Source organism: Lichenostomus cassidix, chromosome 14 (genome assembly GCF_008360975.1).
Source record: "Lichenostomus cassidix isolate B80296 chromosome 14, HeHo_3.0, whole genome shotgun sequence".
Classification (NCBI taxonomy): Eukaryota; Metazoa; Chordata; class Aves; order Passeriformes; family Meliphagidae; genus Lichenostomus; species Lichenostomus cassidix.
The window spans coordinates 15,381,752-15,401,818 of NC_139495.1; the positions used below are offsets into that span (position 1 = coordinate 15,381,752).

Sequence of the window (20,067 nt, forward strand, 5' to 3'; positions counted from 1 at the left end):
TCGTGCAGTCAGTGTCTGTCCCTGAGCTAAGGGAACACATGGGGATCCTCAGGCAGGGTCCTCAACGCCTCCCAGCTGATCTGGAGCTAACGTTTGGGCTTGGGAAGTCCCTGTGGGCAGTCCCTAAGATAGTGGTGAAAGAGCTCAGTTGGTGGTTTGTGTGCCCCAGCCATGGACACTGCTCATGGATTTGGGAGCTTGAGTAGGAAGAATGTCAGGAGAGTGGAGTATGTGGCTGTCTGAAGCTCACCAGATTGCCTGCATGGTCACCCATGAGTCCATGAAGGCTGGAGACCAGTGGCCCAAACCACTTTTCTGAGTGGTGAGGGCAGGGGCAGGGCAGTCTGGCGGTGTGGGGGGTCTTCTGGCTTCCTCCTCCAAAGCTTACCTGAGGACCCCAGAGGTTTTGGTGGGACTCAGAGTAGTTTTCAGCATCCCTACCTCTGCTTTCTCCCCTTCTCAATGGGAACAGGCAGGGCTATGCAGGATGACAGGAGCTCCTGGGGATGCCAGCAGGGTTTGGTGACATGTCATCGCATCAGGAGTGCCACAGCAAACCCAAAGCCAGCAGAGGTGAGGCATTGCTGCCTTCTGCCTGGTGGTCCCTCCACAGCTGAGCCTGTCCTCCTCACCTGAGCCTGATTCCAGTCTCCTGAACCTCGTTCTCCTTGGCTGAGCCCCGTGTCCCTCGGCTGAGCCCAGTCCCCCCATCTGTGCCTGGTCCCCCCATCCGTGCTTGCACAGGCTCCTGGTTATGTAAAGCCACAGCAAGCGCAACCAGGAGATCCTTCAGTGTCGGAATCTGAGTCACATGGGGCTGTTTTATTTCCCCCTCTGCTAATCTCGTTTCTATAGAAACAAGATTGGGAGGAAAAAAAAAAATAAAAAAGAGCCAAGCACAGAGCAAATGAGAAACCTGAGGTGATGGGTGAGGGAAGCGGAGGTGGCGGCTGAGGAGGTCGGGCGATGCGGATGGGAGCAGGAGACACCGTTCAGGATGGGAGAGTGCATAGAGAAGACAGGGACTCTCCAGGAAAGCCACTCTGGGATGAGCTGCTGCTCTGGCAGTGGGTGAGCAGAGCGCCAGGAGCGAAGGGAGCAGAGGCTGTGCAGGTGAGTGAGCATTGCTTGCATGGCTTGTGGGCATCTATCTCTGTCCCCGTTCCTGCAGGGCCCACAGTTGGGCATGGCTCAGCAGGGTCCTGGCCCTGGCTGGTGCTTTGGAGATACTCTCACGACTGGGACCGTGGTCAGCGGGAAGCATGCCACCAGTGAGCAGGGCTTGCTGGAGCACACTGCATGTTCGCCAGTGCTTGCCTGGAGGCTGACTGCATGTTCATGGCCATTAGTCTGTCCTTTGCAAACCCTCTCTCTCCCAAAAGACTGCTCCTTTACAGCTTAGGTTATTTTCCCTCTATTTTATTCTAACTGTACCTGTGCAAATAAGACATTGACAGGAGCCAATCCCCACGGCTTCAGGAAGTGCAGGGCTGTGTGCTCCCAGCACTGCCCACCCCAGGCACAGCCACCTTCCCCAGACTGGCTACAGCCGGGATGCCCGTGGGGATAAGCCCAGCTCAAAGCTGTTTGTGCAGTGGCTGCTCCCAAAGGAGGGAGGACCAGCAGAGATGCTGCTTGTTTGCTTGGGCTGCCCACAGCCCATGGCTCATCCCGGGACTGTTGCCTGTGCTGATGGAACAGGCTGGGAGCTGCCTGCCCGCATCTGGGTTAGTTTAGAGCCACATACAGGCACGGGCTGGCTCCTGAGTCTCAGGCTAAGGAGTGTGCAACAAGTGGGAGCTATTCCTGCCTGGATGTGATATCTTATGGGATGGATGGCTGGTGCCCATGTGGTGGTGAGGGCTTTGGCTGAGTGAGTTGGTGGAGCAGACATAGTGGTGGTGCTGGTGATCTTGTGCCTGTGCTTTGGCTGGCACTCTCGTGACCTCAGTCAGCCCTCAGCCGTGGCTCGGTGCAGCTGTGCCTGCGTGGCTCTCGCTGTCCCTGTAGCTCTGGCCACGGCAGAGTCGTGCTGTGCCAGCAGGGGCTGAGGCATCCGGGCTCCCGCGGGCACACGCTCACCCCGGTGTCTGCAAGCTACCAAAAGGCTTATAGCGGATCAGCACAGGGGAGGGAGGGATGCAGAGCTGAGGGGAGCGGGATTTTGCTTGTCATCACTTCCCAGTTGTGGTGTGGGGGATGCAGCGGTGATTGCGAACCCCCGGACAGATTCACGCCTGTGCGCGGCGGGTGAAGCCGGAGCGATGAATCCAGTCCCTCTGTATTTCTGTACTGAGCTTTGGGAAATGCCACTGCTCATCCGTCTGCCTGGCCAGCAAGGGTGGAGGGCGGCGCTTCAGCCTCTTGTCCTCATCCCAAAGGACAGCTGAGGGATTTGTGTGCTGGGGTGCCGTGTCCGGTGCCGGCTCAGTGAGCCGCCGGAGGCACAGGCAGAATGGGGATGGGCTGCGACCCCACCATGTCCATGCTCTGCCTGCGTTCCCACTGCCTTGGCAGGCTGGGGGCTTCAGCAGTCACCCTGTGGGGTTGGACTCCCAGAAAACGTGTGGGGTGAAGGGATTGGTACAGACTCATGTCACACAGCACATCGGGGCAGTGGGAGCTGTGCCCTGTGCTGAGCCAGACTCTTCCCCCTTTAGCCAGGCTGTGTCCAAGTGCTGCTCTGGCCACTCTGCTCGTTCTGGTTGGACACTCCAGGGTTCTCAGCACACACGAGGCTGGGGACAGCACTGTCCCTGTCTCCCTTTAGCAGCAGCCTCTGCCTCTGCCTGCCGCTGCCTGCTCAGTTCAGGGTGCTGGGTGCCATGGCTGATGCCGGGGGGAGTTTGCCGTGCCAGACCCTGCCCCTTCCTGTGCCTGAAGCAGTGGATTTAAGGGGCACATGTCACATGGAGTCTGTGCATACCTGTGCCACAGTGGTCGTCCTGCGTTCTGGGAATGCCAGCTCTGTTCTGCCCAGAGCTTTGGAGGGAAGGGCTGAGGATGGCTCTTGCTGCAAAAGCCTTCAGTACTGATAATTATTTCTGGGAAAAGATGCCGTGTTCTGACTTAAATGCTGACATGGGATTCTGAACATGTGTAATCTGGCTGACAGATGGCAAGTCATAGAGGTGTGATTTATGATACAGCACAGTAGCTGAACAACCTTCTCTGGTTGTCAGGAGACAATTCTTCCCAGCGCTGCAGTTGACGTTCCAATTGATGGCTTTTCCCACGTGTCCTCTTGGTGTGTGGGGACTGCCTTGGCAGGTGCCAGCTGGGTCTGCAGAGCCCTGACCGTGCTGGTGCTGAGCTGCTGCAGAGATGCTGCTTCTGATGGAGGGCTGGGCAGGTGAGCCTGGATCCTGCCTGGCTTGATCTGGAACAGTGCAGGGCTGGGGGACCAGTGCTGGCCTTGTCCCCGTCCCGTGGCTGGGATGAAGCTGTCTCAAATTGGCAGTGGCACCTGGGGCTGGCTGTTCCCCAGGCTGGCACCTGTGGGGCTGTGTGGTCCTGATGGGAGAAGGCATTGAAATCTTGCCCATCAGATAAGCACAAGGGGAAGGATGCTGACAAACACAGGGAGTTTGTCTTACCTGCACGCCTTCTCCATGCCTCAGTGTCCCTGCTTCTACTTTGAAATCTCTAACACTGATCCTTCTCAAGGGAGAGGGACAGCTATTATTGTTTGGAAAGCACTTGGGAAGTAATAGTGTGGTCTCGGCAGCATCCCCCTCCCTGTGCTAGAGGCTCACCTCCACTGCCACCCGCCGAGCCCAGACCCTGCACAATGCCCAGCGCTGTGGGAGCATCCCAGCCCTGGGCATCCCATGACCCTGGCAGCATCCCGACCCCGGGAACACTCTGACCCCAGGAGCAGAGTAACCCAGCATGGGAGCTCAGGGGACCTGAGCCACAAGCAGGGCCCTTCTGGGGTGAGGGGCAGCAGGTCAGCTGCGCTCACCAGCTCAGTCACGGCAGAGCAGGTATGATTCATTCCCCCTTCTGCAGCACGGTTTATGTAAAGCAGCTCTGTATAAATAGCCAGATGATCTGTAATGTGCTCCTGGTTTCTAATTACTGATGCTTCTGCTGAAGCTTTGGGGTCTGGCAGAGGTGAGGGAGGCTGGTTCATGGCTGGATGAGTTGCTGACAGCTCTCAGGGGGGAGGTGTCAGGCTGTCAGAGCCATCACAGCCGTTCCTTTACTCAGGCTGTAGCAGCTGGAGGTGGTAGCCATCAGGTCCAGGGGGTGAAAGCAGCAGCCCAAGATTCTCGGTCAACTTCTGACTCGTATGTGGACTGGCTTGTCTGTCCTGCATCAGGCAGATCTGGGCAGCATCTGCCCTGGGCTGGAGAGCAGCCATCTCCTTTCTCCCTGTGCCTTCCCCTTGATGCTGTGACTAGGGACACACAGCAGGGCCACATGTTCCTGAGAGCACAGGTGGCTTCTCCAGCCCCATAATCCCGTCCTGTCCCCAGGACTAGCTCTCCTTCATCCCCAATCCTGATGACATGTGGCACATTGCCCTGGTTTTCCCCCACCAGCTCTTCTCAGCAGATGCTGTTTGCTTTATCAAATTTGATAAAGCTGCTCCTGCCCTGCTTGGACAGGTGGCTACATCCAGGTAAATCTCTCAGGTGTGTAATTGTCACACTGGTGGTTTTTGCAAAGATTGTGTACCACAGAGGCCGCAGAGGCATTTGTCACAGGGGCTGCTGCCTTCCTTCATCCATGCAGATGCTGGGATTTACCAGCCCTTCATCCCTGCTGGGGACCAGGATTGGAGGGGTGGCTGTAATGGGCCAGGGAGTGTGGTGGAGGTGGGGTCAGCACAGAAGACAGGGGAGCATTCTCCAGGCAGTCCCCAAATCTCAGGAGAGAAACACCCCCAGCATCCTTTCAGCTGGGGCTGGAGCCCTCATCCCTGCAGGGTGGCAGGAGCTCCTCCTGGGCAGGTGGGAAGGGGCAGGAACAACCAAATGCCACTGAGGAGGTGCTATGGGGAGCCGGCAGCACCTGTTCTCACCATCCAGCCCCATTCCTGAGTCAGCCCTGCCCATCCTGGTGTCCATACCATGCCTGGGGCTACTGCAGAGCTGGAGCAGGGCTGTCAGTGCCCACTCCTCAGCCCTCCCTCAATGGGATCTTCCCCATTCCAGCTGAGCTTTGACACAAGATCAAAGGAGAATGAGGTGGTGGGGATGGTGTTGGTGCCAGGCTCTGCTCTATGGGTGCCAGGATCATTCCTCTTCATTGCCTCTTCCTCCGGCTGAGAGCAGGGGAAAGCTGGGGTTTGGGTTTCTTGTTGGGCTTCTTTTAAGGCAAACCTCATCCTTTACATCAAAGTAGGATTTTTTTCTGAAGAATGTAAAGAATGACCCTGGAAGGTCTGAGCAGCTCTTTGCCGGCAGTGACTGGAGAGACAAGAGCCCTCTCCAGAAAGCTGTCTCCACCCCATCCCCAGCAACAGCAATTCATAAGCTGAAAAATAAACCAATACCCAGAGTTAATGAATTGAAGATGTCTGTGTTTAAAATGTATTGGGGAAAAAACTATTAGCTGGTCAGGGCTGGCTTAATTATTGCAAGAAAAGGCAGGGATTCTCAGTTCTGAGAAATACCTTCTCTTTTTCTTTCTTTGGAGGTATTTTGTTTGTTTGAAGTAGGAGAGGAGAGGAGAGGAGAGGAGAGGAGAGGAGAGGAGAGGAGAGGAGAGGAGAGGAGAGGAGAGGATTGGCTCTAGCAATGTGTGTGGGTTCAACGTCACCCCCAACTCTGTCCCTCATCCCCTGGGATCCCCGTCAAATCACTCCTCTCCCCTTCCCTGCCCAACTTGGGGCTGGCTGAGCGGTCGGAGCAGGTTGTGCTGGCTCATTGAAGGAGAAGAGGAGGCAGTGGCTGTGACAGTGTGTGTGGCAGGGCTGGCAGATAACCCCAATACCACCAGAGTGGTTGTGTGCCCAAGTTCGTGTGTCCCAGCTCCCAGGCTGCTCATCCCTTGCTCCCATGTTGGCAGCAGGGATGGGCTGTGGTGCTGTGTTCAGCCCCAGGCTGGGAGTGCCAGCCCTTGGCACTGGGGGCTCTGAGGGCTCCGTGTGCCGGAGGGAAGCAGAAGACTGAGTGTCTTTGTGGGGCAGGTGCCTCCTCAGCAAATCTCAGCATGTGTCTGTGCGCCATTGGGCTTGGAGACAGTGCAGATGTGCCCTGTGCTAGCAGCTCTGCTCTGGAGAGGGTTGGGATGGAGCAGGGTATGCAGCATGTTACCAGAGCCTGAGTGTGCTCTTTTCCCAGGTCTCAGGGGCTGAGAACAACACTGGAGCACCCCACCTGGTGGGATGGGGCTTTGTCAGCACAGACGGGTCCTGCAGTTGAATCCATTTGCTCCCACACATTTCTGTTTCCTCCTCCAAAACCTTTCTGATGTGGGCTGATTTCCATGTCGGTCCTCCTCAGGGAAGCTGTCCCAGTGTTTGGGATCTCCAGCTGGGAGGCCACGGGGGTCCCAGATTTTCTCTGAAGGAGTGTGTGGCCTTTGATTCAGTCTGCTTTGGTTCTCTCCACTGATGTGCCCCTGGCTGTTTCTCCAGTGCTGGCTGTCACCAGCTGGAGTTTGGGGAGGAATGCACAGCCTGGGGAGGTGATTTCGCTGCACAGGGAGCAGGACCTGGTGCTCTCAGTCTGCCAGGCTGCAGCTTCAGTTTGGCTAACATGGACCTGTACTGGTCCTGGCCTGCTGAGCAAACCAAACCTGCTGCTCCTTCACTTCCCACTTCCAGGACTGGTGCCACCCTGTCCCGGTGGCACTGACCTGCTGGGAGCCCCTCCTTTCAGTGCCGAGCATGTCCTGGCATTGTGCTGTGGGTGTGCTGCTGAGAGCTGGGGCTACAGTGCCATTAATGCCTTTCCTCTCCCCTCCTCAGGTCGGAGAGCAGCCTCGCTAGGTTTGCCCACCGCTTGTCGGTGAAGCAGAAGCAGGAGAAGAGAAGGAAAGCTGAGTATGGCTCGGCCGAGCTGTCTGCCTTCCGGCCCAGGTCTCTGAGCATTGAATGGTAAGAGCTGCAGGACAAGAGCTCCTTGGGGAGCTGAAAGTCTGTCAGGGCTCATGTGGATAATGGGAGTGTCTGCTGGACTGGACACACGAGCACACAGCCTCTAGCAACTCCCCTTCCCTTCCCTTCCCTTCCCTTCCCTTCCCTTCCCTTCCCTTCCCTTCCCTTCCCTTCCCTTCCCTTCCCTTCCCTTCCCTTCCCTTCCCTACAAAAAGCAGGAATAAGGAGCTATAGGGAATGGGAGCTACTGGAGGGTCTCTCACTGCCTGATGCACCTCTGTTGGGTCAGCCAGAGGCAGGAGCCACAGTGGGATGCCTCAGCCAGTGTGGGAGGACTGCAGGGACACTTTCAGGGACTGTCACCATGCTTGGAGTGAGCAGTGTGAGGGTCCAGGGCTGCCCCAGCCCGAGGCACCCTCCAGAGCAGCCCCATCTTCCCATCCCAGAGGGACCCAGGGCTCCCTCCTTCCCCGCTGCAGCAGTGCCTGGGGCGCCTGGTGCGAGCACAGGTCTCAAAGAGCTGTCCCCACTCGAGCAGGGTGTCATTCCTCCTGGGTTTCTGAGCTCTGATGCAACAGTCTTGGAAGCAGATCACAGCCAGCCATCCCAGCATTAGAGGTGACCTGCTAAGGATATTTAAAGGAGCTGGAAATTGCATTGCTTTATGCTTCCTTAGATGGATAAAAGAGGGTAAAACTTAAAAAGAAAAAAAAACAAAACATAAAAAACCCCTTAGAAATTGCAAGAATGTTGAGTTTGGTTTTCAGTTTCCCTGCTTTTTTTGGAGATCTTTCTGGCATTTATTGTGTGTTCTAACACTTCAGTGTGAGGCTGTGGAACCCTTCTCAAAGGCTTCCTCTATCTGTGAGGTTTGTTGAGCATCAAAGCTCACCAGGTATTAATGAACCAGACAAAGAATTCAGGATATTTGGGGACAGACTGCTTTCTTCTCCACTTACACAACTTTCTTCCCTTTGCTAAGACGATGTCATGAGGAAACCTGGTCTGCTATTACTCTCAATCTCCCAAAGAGACAAATATGTGAATTTGTAATGTAGCAAATAGGGAAACAAGCAAAGAGCTCATTAAAAACAATCAGAGGTTTTCTTTGTTCATAACAAAGAAGCATGAGAAGCGAGCAAATCTCTTTCCCCTCTAAATGTCTCTTTGAAGCCCCCGGGTCCCAGTTTAGCCCTGTCGGGAGATGTTTGTGGTACATTTTCCCTCACTCATAGCATTTTCTTGGGGCAAACCATCTGTCTTGCATTTGGCAAACCACCTTGTGCAGCAGTGACTCGCAGCAGTGGCAGACGATGCTCTTTTAGAGGGATTTTGTAAACCAGCCTGGAAATGAGCTCTGGGTGAGGAGGGACTGCCTTTCCCTGTGGTTTGCCATGTGCCATCGTGCCAGAGCTCGGGGCTGTGAGGTCTGAGAGAGACAGACCTGATGTCCCCATCCTGCAGGGACAGAGGTACAGCCAGGCAGGACATCCACCCTGTGGCTGGGGGTTTTATCCATGGCTGGAGACATCTCGAGCTAGATTAGACATTGCCCTGGCAGCCAGGATTGGGTGGGCCGGGGTGCTGGAGCTCAGGTGCTGGCAGGGCACAGAGGATGGGTCACCTGAGAGGGTCACAATGATGAGGGGTATCCATTACACGTCCTGGAGAGGCATTTGGAGGCTTTTCCCAGCCATCCTCTGCAGCCATGACCTGCTAAAGGATCTTCTGGCTTTTCCTTTAGTGTGAAACAGCTTTTCTCTGTGTTCCCTGTGTATCATCAGGGATCCATGCTCGTCATAGTGGGATCAGCACCCTCATTAGTTGCTCCAAACTGTCCTGGGCTGCAGCTGACGCTGCTCCTGGGTGCTCTGGCTGATGGGAAACTTGGGTCATACCCTGGTGAATCTACAGCTGCCAAATTTGTCTTCCAGAGCAAGTCCCTACTTGCATCAAATCTGTCTGTATTTACAACTCAGGGTTACCGCTGCATCCTTTCACCTGCCTCTGTGCAGAAGTGAACACCCACACTGTGTGTGATGGGTTCAGCTCATCCCAAATGGGTTGGAGGGGCATGGAAGAGCAATGTTTTCTCAAATCAGCAACTTCTGAGAATCCTGCCCATCTTAACCTCAAGGCTTGAAGGCAAGGGACATCTTCTCGGCCTGCTGTTACCTGTTGCCAAGTAGGAGGTAGAAAAGTACATCAACTGTGCCCTGTGCTTTGAAAAGCTGGATGTCAGTCTGGGTCAGGGATTAGTGTTTCCTGCTTGAAATTCATACCAAAGCATTCTCAGTACAACCCATCTCCACACAGGGCAAGCTGAGCCAGTTTTCCAGTGTTCCAAATTATTCAGGTGCTAAGGTAGGGCTGGAAGGGGCAGAGGTAGAAGAGAAGGAGCTGTACAGGGTCACAGCGCCTGCCTGACACTTTGTTCCTGCACTGAGCACAGCCAGGCAGGACAGGACAGGACACAGATGCCTTCACCTCCCCTTGGCCCTTCTCCAGTGCCAGGAGCCCTGGGCCAGGATGTGCAGTTATTTGCTGCCACAATGAATGAGGTGCTGGATGTCCTGTGCTGCCTCCTGCAAAGCCCAGGGATGCTCCCAGGGCAGCTCTCACAGTGCGTGTGTCCATCAGAGCACATCTCCCTGGCTCAGTGGCTGGGACATGCTGATGGGGTGTGTTCCCCCAGGCACAAGACAGCTCTATTCCTATGGCACGTGTTCCTGTGCTGCTCGGCCAGTGGAGCACAGCCCTGCTCCCAGCTCGGCCAGCAGCAAGCGAAGCCCTGTTAGTTCCACTTATTAAAAACAAAATTGCTGGGGGGAAGGGAGAGAAGGCAGAGAAAAAGTGAAGTATTGAGAAAACACTTCTTTCATTCATATGTTGTTTACTGAAATAAATACTTCATTATTAGGGGTTTTTTAGGGTATTTTTTTTAAAGCCAGCACCACAAAGTCCCCAGTGTTCAGGCCTGTGAATGTGCCGGATCACCTCAGCCCATGGCTCCCTGTGCTGGTGTCCTGCTGCCGGGAGGTGCCTGAGAGAGCTTTCCTAGTCTTAGGGAGAAATCTGGGGGCTGCAAATGTCTGGTTTTGTCCAGGTTTACTGATTCCCTTCTCCTTTTTGCTGGGTGGTATGTGCTGGGTCACCAAGGCAGCTGGTGCTCCAAATGAGGCCAAACCTGGTAACTGAGTCAAGGAGGAATTTGGGGTTTCATTTATTAAAACTCTGCTATCTGTGGTCTTAATCTAGCTCCCAAGCCTAAATTGCCCAAGGCTTCCAAAGCATTCTTGATTTGAAGCCCACCATCTTTTGCTGTTGGGGTGAAGAAGTTGAAAGCTGGTGATTCCCATGGAGACCTCACACTGTCCTACAGCTACAGCAAAACTCCAACAATCCCTGTTCTCCTCACCTAGGAGGAGCTGAGGCCTCCTCTCCTCCAGTGCCTTTTACCTGAGAGATGCTCCACATTTATCTTCCCTCTGAAGGGAGGCTTAATCCAATAGAAGGGCTGCGATCACTGGTTTGCTCTTGTGTGTGCAGAGCTGGGAGCCTCTGTTCCCTCTCGCATCCTTCCAGCTTCACTGCTCTTTGGGAGTTTCAGCCCTGGCAGGTTTGTCCTTCTGGAATCCTTTTGTCTCTTCCTTTTGCTTTCTAGCTCTAGCTCTGGTTTTCCTTCTTCTATTTGTTCCTGTGTTTGCCTTCCCCCCACGCTACTTTTCCCATACTGACCACTTGTTCACCCTGATTTCCCTCTGTTTTCTTCTTCATTGCTTACTCACTGCTTTTCCTCTTTGGGCTCCCCAAATTTTCCCTGTCAGACAGCCTCCCTGTGATGCATGGTCAGAATAGCCTATTCCCATGGTGGTTCAGGAAAAATGCAGTGCATTCCTCTCTCCCTCCCTGCCGTTATCTCGGTTCTGCTCCTTGGCTGCCCACCACGAGGCTGAAGCCGTGCTGGCAGCAGCGTGTCTGTGCTGGCGACAGGCGGCTGCCTCGGGCTCAGCCCTGCCTGCAGTTTGTTTCCCTGTCTGACCCTTGGCACGGTGCTGCATCCCAGCGCCTCGCTGCCGAAAGCTGGGATGCGCAGGGAGCTGCCTGCCCAGCAGCCCCCATGCAGACCCCACGCGCCCAGGAGGAAGGTGCAGGAGCCACTGGACACTGCGCTGGCACTATCTGGTTGGTGGAGGTGGCACACGCAACTACTGCTGCTGCACTTTGCCCTGTGCTTTGGGTTTGGTTATAAAGCAAAGGTTTTTTAAGGGAACTGTTTGCGTTAAGGTTATTTAAAATGCCGTAGTGCAATAGATCCCCTTTGGGTGGTCTCACGTGGTGTGAGGTTCTCCCTGTCTGGCTGGGCATGGAATCCCTGCTGTGTCACTGCTGTGGACAAGCAGCACACATGACTTGTCCCCATCCATGGGGTCCTCATCTGCTGGCACCAAGTGCCCCAGTCCCAGTGGGACTGCAGGGCACAGGGGAGGTGCTGAGTTGCTGCCTGATCCATCCCACTGTTCCTGATCCAGTGCACAGGTGTGCTGCTATTGCACAGCTCACTGAGAGCCCGGTGCTGCTCCAACAGCTGTACATGGTCATGTGGGACTTTCCCCAGGACTCGCTGTGTGACATTTGTCCCTTTGCCAGAGTCACCCAACACAAAGTGAGTTGTCAGCAACTTTTTTGGGAGGCAAAGAGTAGCAGCACTATAAAGATAACTGGCTCAGAGCTTCTCTGGGTTTCACAGCCCTACTCGAGCTGTCTCACTCCAGAGAGGTCTTGGAGCTCTTTCTCTTCCCAAACCAGGAAGCTCTTAGCCTGAGTGAGGGAAAATATGGAAAATGAGGCCCTGAGCCTTCCAGTGGAAGGGGAGGAATGCAAGAGCCTGGGAGCCGTGGGAGCATGTGGGAGCAAGGAGATGCTCTGGGCAGGCACCACACTGGCAGCGGTTTCTGTGGGTGAGCCAACCTCACCGAGAGCGTCACCTCCCCCATCCCACCGGTGCCAGCCACAGATCTGGGGTGAAACGCAGCCCCACCAGCTCGGCTGTACTGAGCACAGGTCCCGGCCAGGCCGGCGCGGTGTTGAAACGAAACGCGAGGCGCTTTGTCTCAACTGGGAGCACTTTAAGCCCTTGCTCGGGAACAATGGCCAAGCTATGGGGTCATTTGTTCTGGTATTTCAGCAGCTCCTCATGATTTATGAGATGTTTTGTTCTGCTGCTTGTCTTAGCTTCCCCCTCTCCACCCTCCCCGTCTCCATCCCTTCTCCATTTCAGCTCCTCCTCCCCCTGCTCCCAATTCCCCTAATAGCTGTGGAGCCTCTGTGCCTTATGAAGTCATGGTATCTGTGACTTATTGAATTAGCCGGATGGGAGCTGGACTTCCACACTGCGCTGGGCTCTGCCAGCGTGTCTGGGCTCCCAGGGAGCCAGCCTGCAGCAGGCCCCCTGGCCCCAGGCTCTGGGCAGCCAGAGCTTCCCCCCGTGTGGCACATGGACATTGCCATCAGCAGGACCCTGCAAAGTTGGTTTAGAGGCAAAAAATGTGGTCAAGAGGAGCTGCAGCCCCGGTGAACAAGGAGGGCTCTTCAGAGCCCTCCTTGTACCAGGGCCTCGGCTGCTTGTCCTGGTGCTGCCATCCCCCCCACCTCCCAGCACACCTCTCCATGGGTGAGGTGGACACCAGTTAGGGAGCCCCAGAGTTCCTGGTGTTGAACTTCACGTGGGGCAATGTGGTTCAAGAGTATGGCTGTGTCCCCAGCAACCTGGGAATGGCCATGGCCAGTGCCTCTGGGTGTACTGGGGGAGCAGGAGTTCACATCCCCCTCTCCAGGGCTGGAAGGACTATGATTTAACAGTGACTGTGAGGGGTGCACTGATGGGGATGGGGAGGAACAAGCCCTCCAACATCTCTTGGAAGGTCGATTTAACTTCAGTAAAGCATTGCAAGGGAAAAATTTACTTGTGAATGATCACTTTTTATTGTCATTTGCTGAGTTGCCTGCAGGCAGGCAGAGGCTAGAGGGAAAATGCTGGTCCCTGTGGGATTGATGTGGTGCTGCAGCCAGTCCTTAACCTTGAGGGGGCTTTGGCAGAGCAGTCTTGGTCCCTGCAGCTCCACTTCTGCTGCCTTGTGCTGCCAGCAGGGAGCCGGCAGCATCGTGACCTATGGGTGCAGATGGGAAAGGAGAGATCTTGTGCCCCCCATTCAGATGCCACAAGCCTCTGTGAGCCCAGTTTTCCTTCTCTTCTCAGGAGAGGCAGCTCAGATTCTGATTGCAATGAGGCTGGAGAGGCTGGAAGCAGAGAGAGGTCTGGACCCTCTCTGCTGCCGCAGGCACTGGCTCCAGCAGGTCCAGCACTCTCTCCATTTGTTTCTCATGTCATTGCAGTGGGACAAATTCAGCCCTCTGGGAAAGTGGTGGAAGGAAAATTTTCAGAGAAGACTGATGTCCAGGTTCTTCCTCTCTGGGACCAGAGCCCTCAGTCACATCCCTTCCTCTCTGAGAGCACAGGCAACAAATAACATTTAAAAGACAAATATAAAATATTGTGCTGATTTGGTGCTCTGGCCTCTTCCTTCTGCTGGTAGCTGATACTTCTAATAAGATTATTTCTCAGTCCACTACCCTCATCACACTTTAATTTCTCTCAAATAGCCCAATTGCCTGATTTGCTTTGTTTTATTGTCATCATGCCTCTGCCATTTCCCATGGCCAGGATCTGCAAAGCAGGGTGAGTGCCTTGGTCCCTGCTGAAGAGTGTGGAGGAATCTCTTCATCCTGCAGGATCTCTACGGGTTCTTCTCCATGGATGTGCCCCTGCCTGGAAGGTACCAGTGGATTTCCACAGCAGATAGCCCAAGCCCCATGGATATATTGGGAGAATTGCAGAGATGTCACAATCCTTGGTACAAAACTTCATGGGCATCTCAATCTCAGTGCAAGTCAAGCCCTTCCACAAGACCTGGTATTGCCATGGAATCATAGCAAGGTTTGGGTTGGAAGAGACCTTAAAGTTCATCCAGTTCAACCCCCTGCCATGGGCAAGGACACTTTCCACGAGCCCAGGCTGCTCCAAGCCCTGTCCAATCTGGCCTTGAACACTTACAGTGATCCAGGGGCAGCCACAGCTTCTTTGGGCAACCTGTGCCAGGGCCTCAACTCCTCAAAGGGAAGAATTTCTTTCCAATATCTAGCCTAAACCTTTTGATGTGAAGCCATTCCCCCTTATTCATCACTACATAGTGCCAGTGTGATTTGAAGTGTCTTTGCTCTCCCTTATCCAGCACACAGAAGTATCTCAATATATTTTTTTTCATGGGAATTTCCATAATAGTCCTGGTTTTCTGCTGCTGGTCAGGTCTTCATATCTCTAGCCATGAACCTTCTTCTGTATGAGCCAGATTGGACTTGGGGAAGGGCAGTGTGGAGGAGTTGCATGTCTGGAGTAGCTCCAGCAAGGCCAGCAGCCCACTCCAGTTCTGGAATACCAGGGTACACTTCCGTCCATCCCTGGGAGAAGAAGGGGTCGCTGGTCCTGCTGCTGATGCTGCTGGAGACACTGGGTCAGGAGACACAGAAACATGGACATGTCCGGATAATCCTGACAGCCAGTAGTTCCAGGGTATTCCAGTACTTTTAATCCTTCCTTGTCCTTTGAGCAGTGGCAGTTGCTGTTGGGCAGGTTTCCTCTGCTCTTAAATTCCTCTGGCAGAGACAATTCTGCCTGCCAGGGCTTCAGGAACCTCCTGTTTATCTTCCTGGAGAGTGTCTCATGGTGCCAGGTCAATATTGGATCTACTGGCTTGGATGCTGGCAGCGTTCTGTGGGGAGGCCAAACAGGAGGAAGGAGTCGGCCCAGGACATTCGGGACAAGGAGGACCATGTCCTTGGATATGCTGGGACCTCTTTCCATCTTTGATGGAGTCTTCCTGCACATTGACTCTCCCCCTTCCTTCATACTCACCCTTCCTTTGTGGGCTGGATGTTTTTCAGGGAAATTGTAAGCCCAAGTGGCCTCCACGTCTGCTGGGCCTCATGTCTGGTGGAGGTCAGAGAGAAAAGAAGTTATGTTCCCTTCCTCTTCTGACTTCCACATGTCCTCCCTTTCTCCTCAGAATTGAGCTATTCATCCATCTCTCCCAGCAGCTCCCTGCCCAGGGACATTGCTCTCCCTGTCTCACTTTGCCTTTGTTGCCTTTATTTTCCTGGTAACAGGGAAAGTTGGACAGGGATGAAGATCGTCTGCCACAAGAAACTGTTGGGCAATGTGGAGGAGAATTTTCCATGTAAGCAGTGCCAGATAGCACAGTTCTGATAGATTTCAGGCCAGGAAAAGGCAAGGTTCATACCTTGCTTTGTCCAAAGTGAAACTGGACACTTGGCAGCAGCTGCCAGTGTCACCCTGAGAACCTGCATGTGGTCTTCACTCTGCCCACAGTGCAGAGGTTCACCTGAGGCCCCTCCAGGTCTGTTCAGAGTCTGGTTACCATCCAAGAAGTGTCCCAGCAGGGCCTGCCAGGGCTCATCAGGCAGTAACTGGGAGACAAATCTGCCTGTAGTCAGGGCAGGCTCCTTACTAATGGAATGGTTTGTGTTGGAGGGGGCTTTCAAGATCACCTCCCTCCACCCCCTGCCATGGGCAGGGACACCTTCCACTTTCCCAGGTTGCTCCAAGCCCTGTCCAACCTGGCCTTGGACACTTGCAGGGATCCAGGGGCAGCCACAGCTTCTCTGAGCACCCTGTGCCAGGGCCTCCCCACCCTCACAGGGAAGAATTTCTTCCTAATACCTGATATAAATTTGCCCTCCTTCAGCCTAAAGCCATTCTCCCTTGTCCTATCACTGCCCACCCTTGCAAAAAAGTCCTTCTGCAGCCTTTCTGCATGCTCCCTTTAGGCACTGGAAAGGGCTTTAGGGTCTCCCTGGAGCTTCTCCACGCTGAACATCCCCAGCTCTCTCAGTCTGTCTCCAAAAGGAGCTTCAGCACTTGAAGCATCTTCATGACCTCCTCTGGAAACTCTCTAGTAAGTCTACATCTTTCTTGTGTTGCCCTCCTTATTTGCTGTAAAAAGCTGTTGTTTCTGAGCTTTGAAAAATTAACATATGCCGTTACATAGTATTTGTTAAGCATGGCCACAAAGCAGGTGCTGAGATGAGCAGAGCTCCAAGGAACATCTCTTCTTGATGTTATCAGGATGGGATCTTGCCCACTGTCCCAAAAGGAGCCACCATCACCTTGGGTGGGACTCTGGCTTGCTGACTTGCAGTATGCATACAAACATGCAGGTTTCCAAATGCGGTGGTGTTGCAGCACCTAAGAGGGCAGGGACTGCAGGATAACCTGGCACCGTGGTTACTCACCTCTTCCACTGGTCTTGCTTCTCCTCTCCACCCCCAGGCTCCATGTTTAAGGTCAGAACCCAAACTGACTTATCAGAGCTTCATCTACTGCAGAGAACTGGGGTACCTGTGGTACCTGTGGTACCTGGCTTCTCCTGGCCCACTGAGCAACGGAGGACAAGAGTTGTCCCTCCTTGTCCCTCAGTTTCACACTCTTTAAAAGGAGCATGGCAGTGCTGATCTCCTTTTCCAGGCACTTTGAGGAGCAGGGCTGAAACAAGATGATCTTTCAAGTCCTTTCCAACCCAAACCATTCCAGGATTCTCTGATTCTATGAGATCTGCTGATGAAGGAGCTGCTGTTGCTCCAGGACACCTGGCAGCTGGGGTCTTGTGCTGGCCATCCCCCAGACTCACATATGACTTGTGGGTTTCCTCTGAGCTCCAGGCTGGCAGGTCAAGTTTTCCTGTTAGGCTTTGTACATCTGGGATCACAGTCTGGAGCGAGCAGCTTGTGCTGGCACTGTAGCTAAGAGCACCAAGCTCAAGGTTTCTGTACTGGAAGTGGTTTCCAGTGAGGCTGGAACTTCTGCCAAGGGAACAGGTATTAAAAAAGTATCTTTTATTTCATCCACAAACAGTGTTCTCATTTCTCAGCATCTTCACTGGGGAGGAGGAGGCAGTTAGTGTGGTCAGAGGTGGTGACAGGAGCAGAGGTAGTCTGGGAAGATCTGGGCTGGTATAATCTAAACCCAAATTCTTTTGGGTTTAAATGTCACTGTGCACCAGGCCCTGGAGTTGTAGGGTGCTCACGCCTGCTGTGCGCTGGAGCCATCAGCCTCTGCAAGCCTGGTCTGTATCAGAGGACACAAGTCTTGAAGGAGAGGCTCATCAGAGACTCCTCAGGGGGTCAGTCCCTGTGTCCCATGCCAGGGACCAGCCCCAAGGGCAGAGGCACCTGGTGAGGCTGGGTGGGGTTGTGGTGCCGGGAGGGGCTGCTCTGCCTCCAGATCTCATTGGAAGTGGGACTGGGTGAAGGCAAGGGTTTGCTGGTGCAGGTTCTTTGAGGTCTAACATGTGCCTTGTCCCTGCCTGTGCCCCCACGGGCAGCCAGACGCCTCCTGCGCCATCTGCCCTGCCCAAGCCAGGCTCTGGAGCCAAGTTCTGTCATGCCCGCAGGTCTGTACGGGCAGGAGAGTTGGGTTGGGTTTCTGACATCCCCCAAAGCACCAGGCCAAATCTTGGGAAGCAAGAAGGCTACTTCTGGGCACAGATAAGTCACTGTGACATTTAGTCAGTGCTCCTGCTTCCCCTGTCTGTGCCTGGTGTCTTGCTGCTGTTCAAGTGGGGTCTGAGGGAACCTCAGCTGTGAGCACGCTCCTGGAGATCTGTGAGTGAGGACGTGGAATTCCCGGCAGAGTGCCTGCCTGATCTCTTTGCAAGTGGAAGATGGAATCTGCCAAGAGATCCTGTCCTCCCAGCGCAGTCCTGGCCCTGCTCTGCCCCAGTCATAAGCTCTGGAATGCTCGTGGCAGGCAGGAAAGTTTTGCTTGTGGAGCAGAGCTCAACTCGGATGAACTTCACATGAACTCAGGAAGTTTCTTTGGCCGTGTTCTTTCCTGATGATACAGGCAGGTCAGGATCCGGATGCTGCACTGCACAGGGACCCAAGGCTGCCTTCCTTGTGTATCAGCACAATCACCCCATCCTTTTGAAGCATGGGGGCAGCTATGATATCTGCTCTCCATGAGCAGAGACAGGACCCAAGGGAATGGCTGGAGCTGTGCCAGGTCAGGGTTAGGATGGATATCCGGAAAAGGTTCTCCACACACAGGGTGCTGGGGCACTGACCAGGCTCCCCAGGGAATGGTCAGAGCCTCAAGGCTGCCAGAGCTCCAGGAGCATTTGGACAATGCTCTCAGGCACAGAGTGGGAGTGTAGGGGTGTACTGGGCAGGGTTCAGAGCTGGACTTGTGATCTTTGTGCTTCCCTTCCAGCTCTGGATACTCCAGGATTCTATAATTCTTGGTGTCCAGGAAGAAACACCAGCAGACAGATGGAGCTGCTCCTGTGTTACACTGGGAATGTGCTGCTGTCACTTTTCCTCTCCCTGGCCCCAGGGGATGGTGGATTGCAGCACCAGGGCTTAGTGGACTGCTCTGGGTCACCGTGGTGGTCTCTGAGAGAGTTAAATCCCCCTCTTCATGCTGCTCCCACACTTTACCTGGAGATCGCTCTTACTACCTCCCCCACCCATGTTCAGACCACACTGTTTGGTCTGTCACCAGAAAAATTGGGGTAATGGAGCAAGGGAGCCCCTCAAGGCTGAGGCTTGTTGGATCAGTGATGGGCAGGTGTGATTGCAGCCTGAGCCACCTGTGTTAACATGGGGACAGGCTGTGGCATCCTAGGCTAGCACATGGCAGGGCACAGGGGGCACACAGAGGGGTTTTCCCTCTGTGAGCATCCTGGTCCTGAGGAAGCTCTTGCAGCACGAGGGAAAAGCAGGGTGAGGAGCATGGTGGGAAGAGCTGGGTGTCTAAGGAGCATGAGAGTATGCTCACCCTTCATCTCACTGCTCAGGGGATGAGGAGCAGGAGGAGGGAGGCAGCAGCACTCACCACCTCTGTGAGATGTGTCCCAGCCTCTTGATGGTGGACGGGCCCAAGCTGGTTGTGTCTAGCTTGAAGATCCTGCTCGGTGTAACCGTCAGAACAGGGATGTCCCAAGGACTTGGGAGATGTCTGAGTGCTGAGGTCTCGACCCCCTTGCCACCCTTGCTCTTTTGAGGTGCAGAGAATTCATCTCTGTGAGCTGAGGGGCAAGGAGCCAGCAGACACCCTTGGTAAGGCTGTACAGCACTTCCAGTGGGAGTTTGTTTGCTTTTACCTTTGCTAGGCTTTAACTGTTTGGGCTGGATTATTCCATGCTCTTCTGCCTCAGGCTGAACTTTCTCCTTTTTTTTTTCTCTATTTTTCCCAAGTTTCAGCAGAAGGTTGGGGAAAAATGGTAGCGTTGCCAATTTCTTTTTTTTTCCTCCTGTCTCTTTGTTTGAGGGCTTCTGGTGTCTCCACTCTCTGAAAAAGAGACTTGAAATTTGGCAGGGATGATGCATTCCTGCTGAAAATCAACATGGATTTGGTCAAATGGTTAGCCACTGGAAAGCGTGGCTGGGCATGCCTGGAGGAGCTTTTCAAGGGCCAGCTGCTGGTGTCCCCATTTGCAAAGGGACTCTGGCCACTCTGTGTCCTCCTGTCCCTTTCTCTAGGGACACCTCCTTGCCCACACGAGGCCAGGTCAGGAATGGTGGCTGAAGGAGCTGTTTCCCAATAACAAGCCTCAAAAGCAGTTTACCCAAGACAACATTGTCTCTGTCCCCATTTCGCATGTGTGGCACTGGCTGTGGGCATCACCTGCCTCTCACGCTCAGCAGAGAGACGAAGCAAAGCTCAGGCCAGCTTGGGCAGTGCCCTGTGAGGGGAGGAGAAGCTGAGGAAACATTCCTGTCATGTGAGACCTGGGAAAGAGCATTTGTGGACCTGCCTATCCCATGGGTGAACTCAGCAGCATCACATACATGCATGGAGGGACAGAATCACATAATCATTACGGCTGGGAAAGACCTTCAAGGCCATCAGGTCTAGGTTGAGCAGGTCCTGGTAGTTGGAT

General features: G+C 54.1%; 1 protein-coding gene across 17 annotated transcripts in view; it reads left to right on the forward strand.

Moving 5' to 3' along the window:
* Positions 1–20,067, forward strand: part of LOC146430983 (ankyrin repeat and fibronectin type-III domain-containing protein 1-like) — a 244,394-nt gene that overhangs the window by 197,994 nt on the left and 26,333 nt on the right. For 12 of the 17 annotated variants that reach the window (XM_085075231.1, XM_085075229.1, XM_085075227.1 and 9 more), the window contains one exon: positions 6,923–7,051. The exons of 2 other annotated variants lie outside the window; for them this stretch is intronic. In XM_085075231.1, coding sequence (XP_084931357.1) covers positions 6,923–7,051 — 129 coding nt within the window. Of the gene's footprint in view, positions 1–849; positions 1,114–3,333; positions 3,353–6,922; positions 7,052–20,067 lie in introns of those variants that run through there. 3 more of the 17 variants (XM_085075233.1, XM_085075235.1, XM_085075237.1) reach the window with 3 other exon arrangements.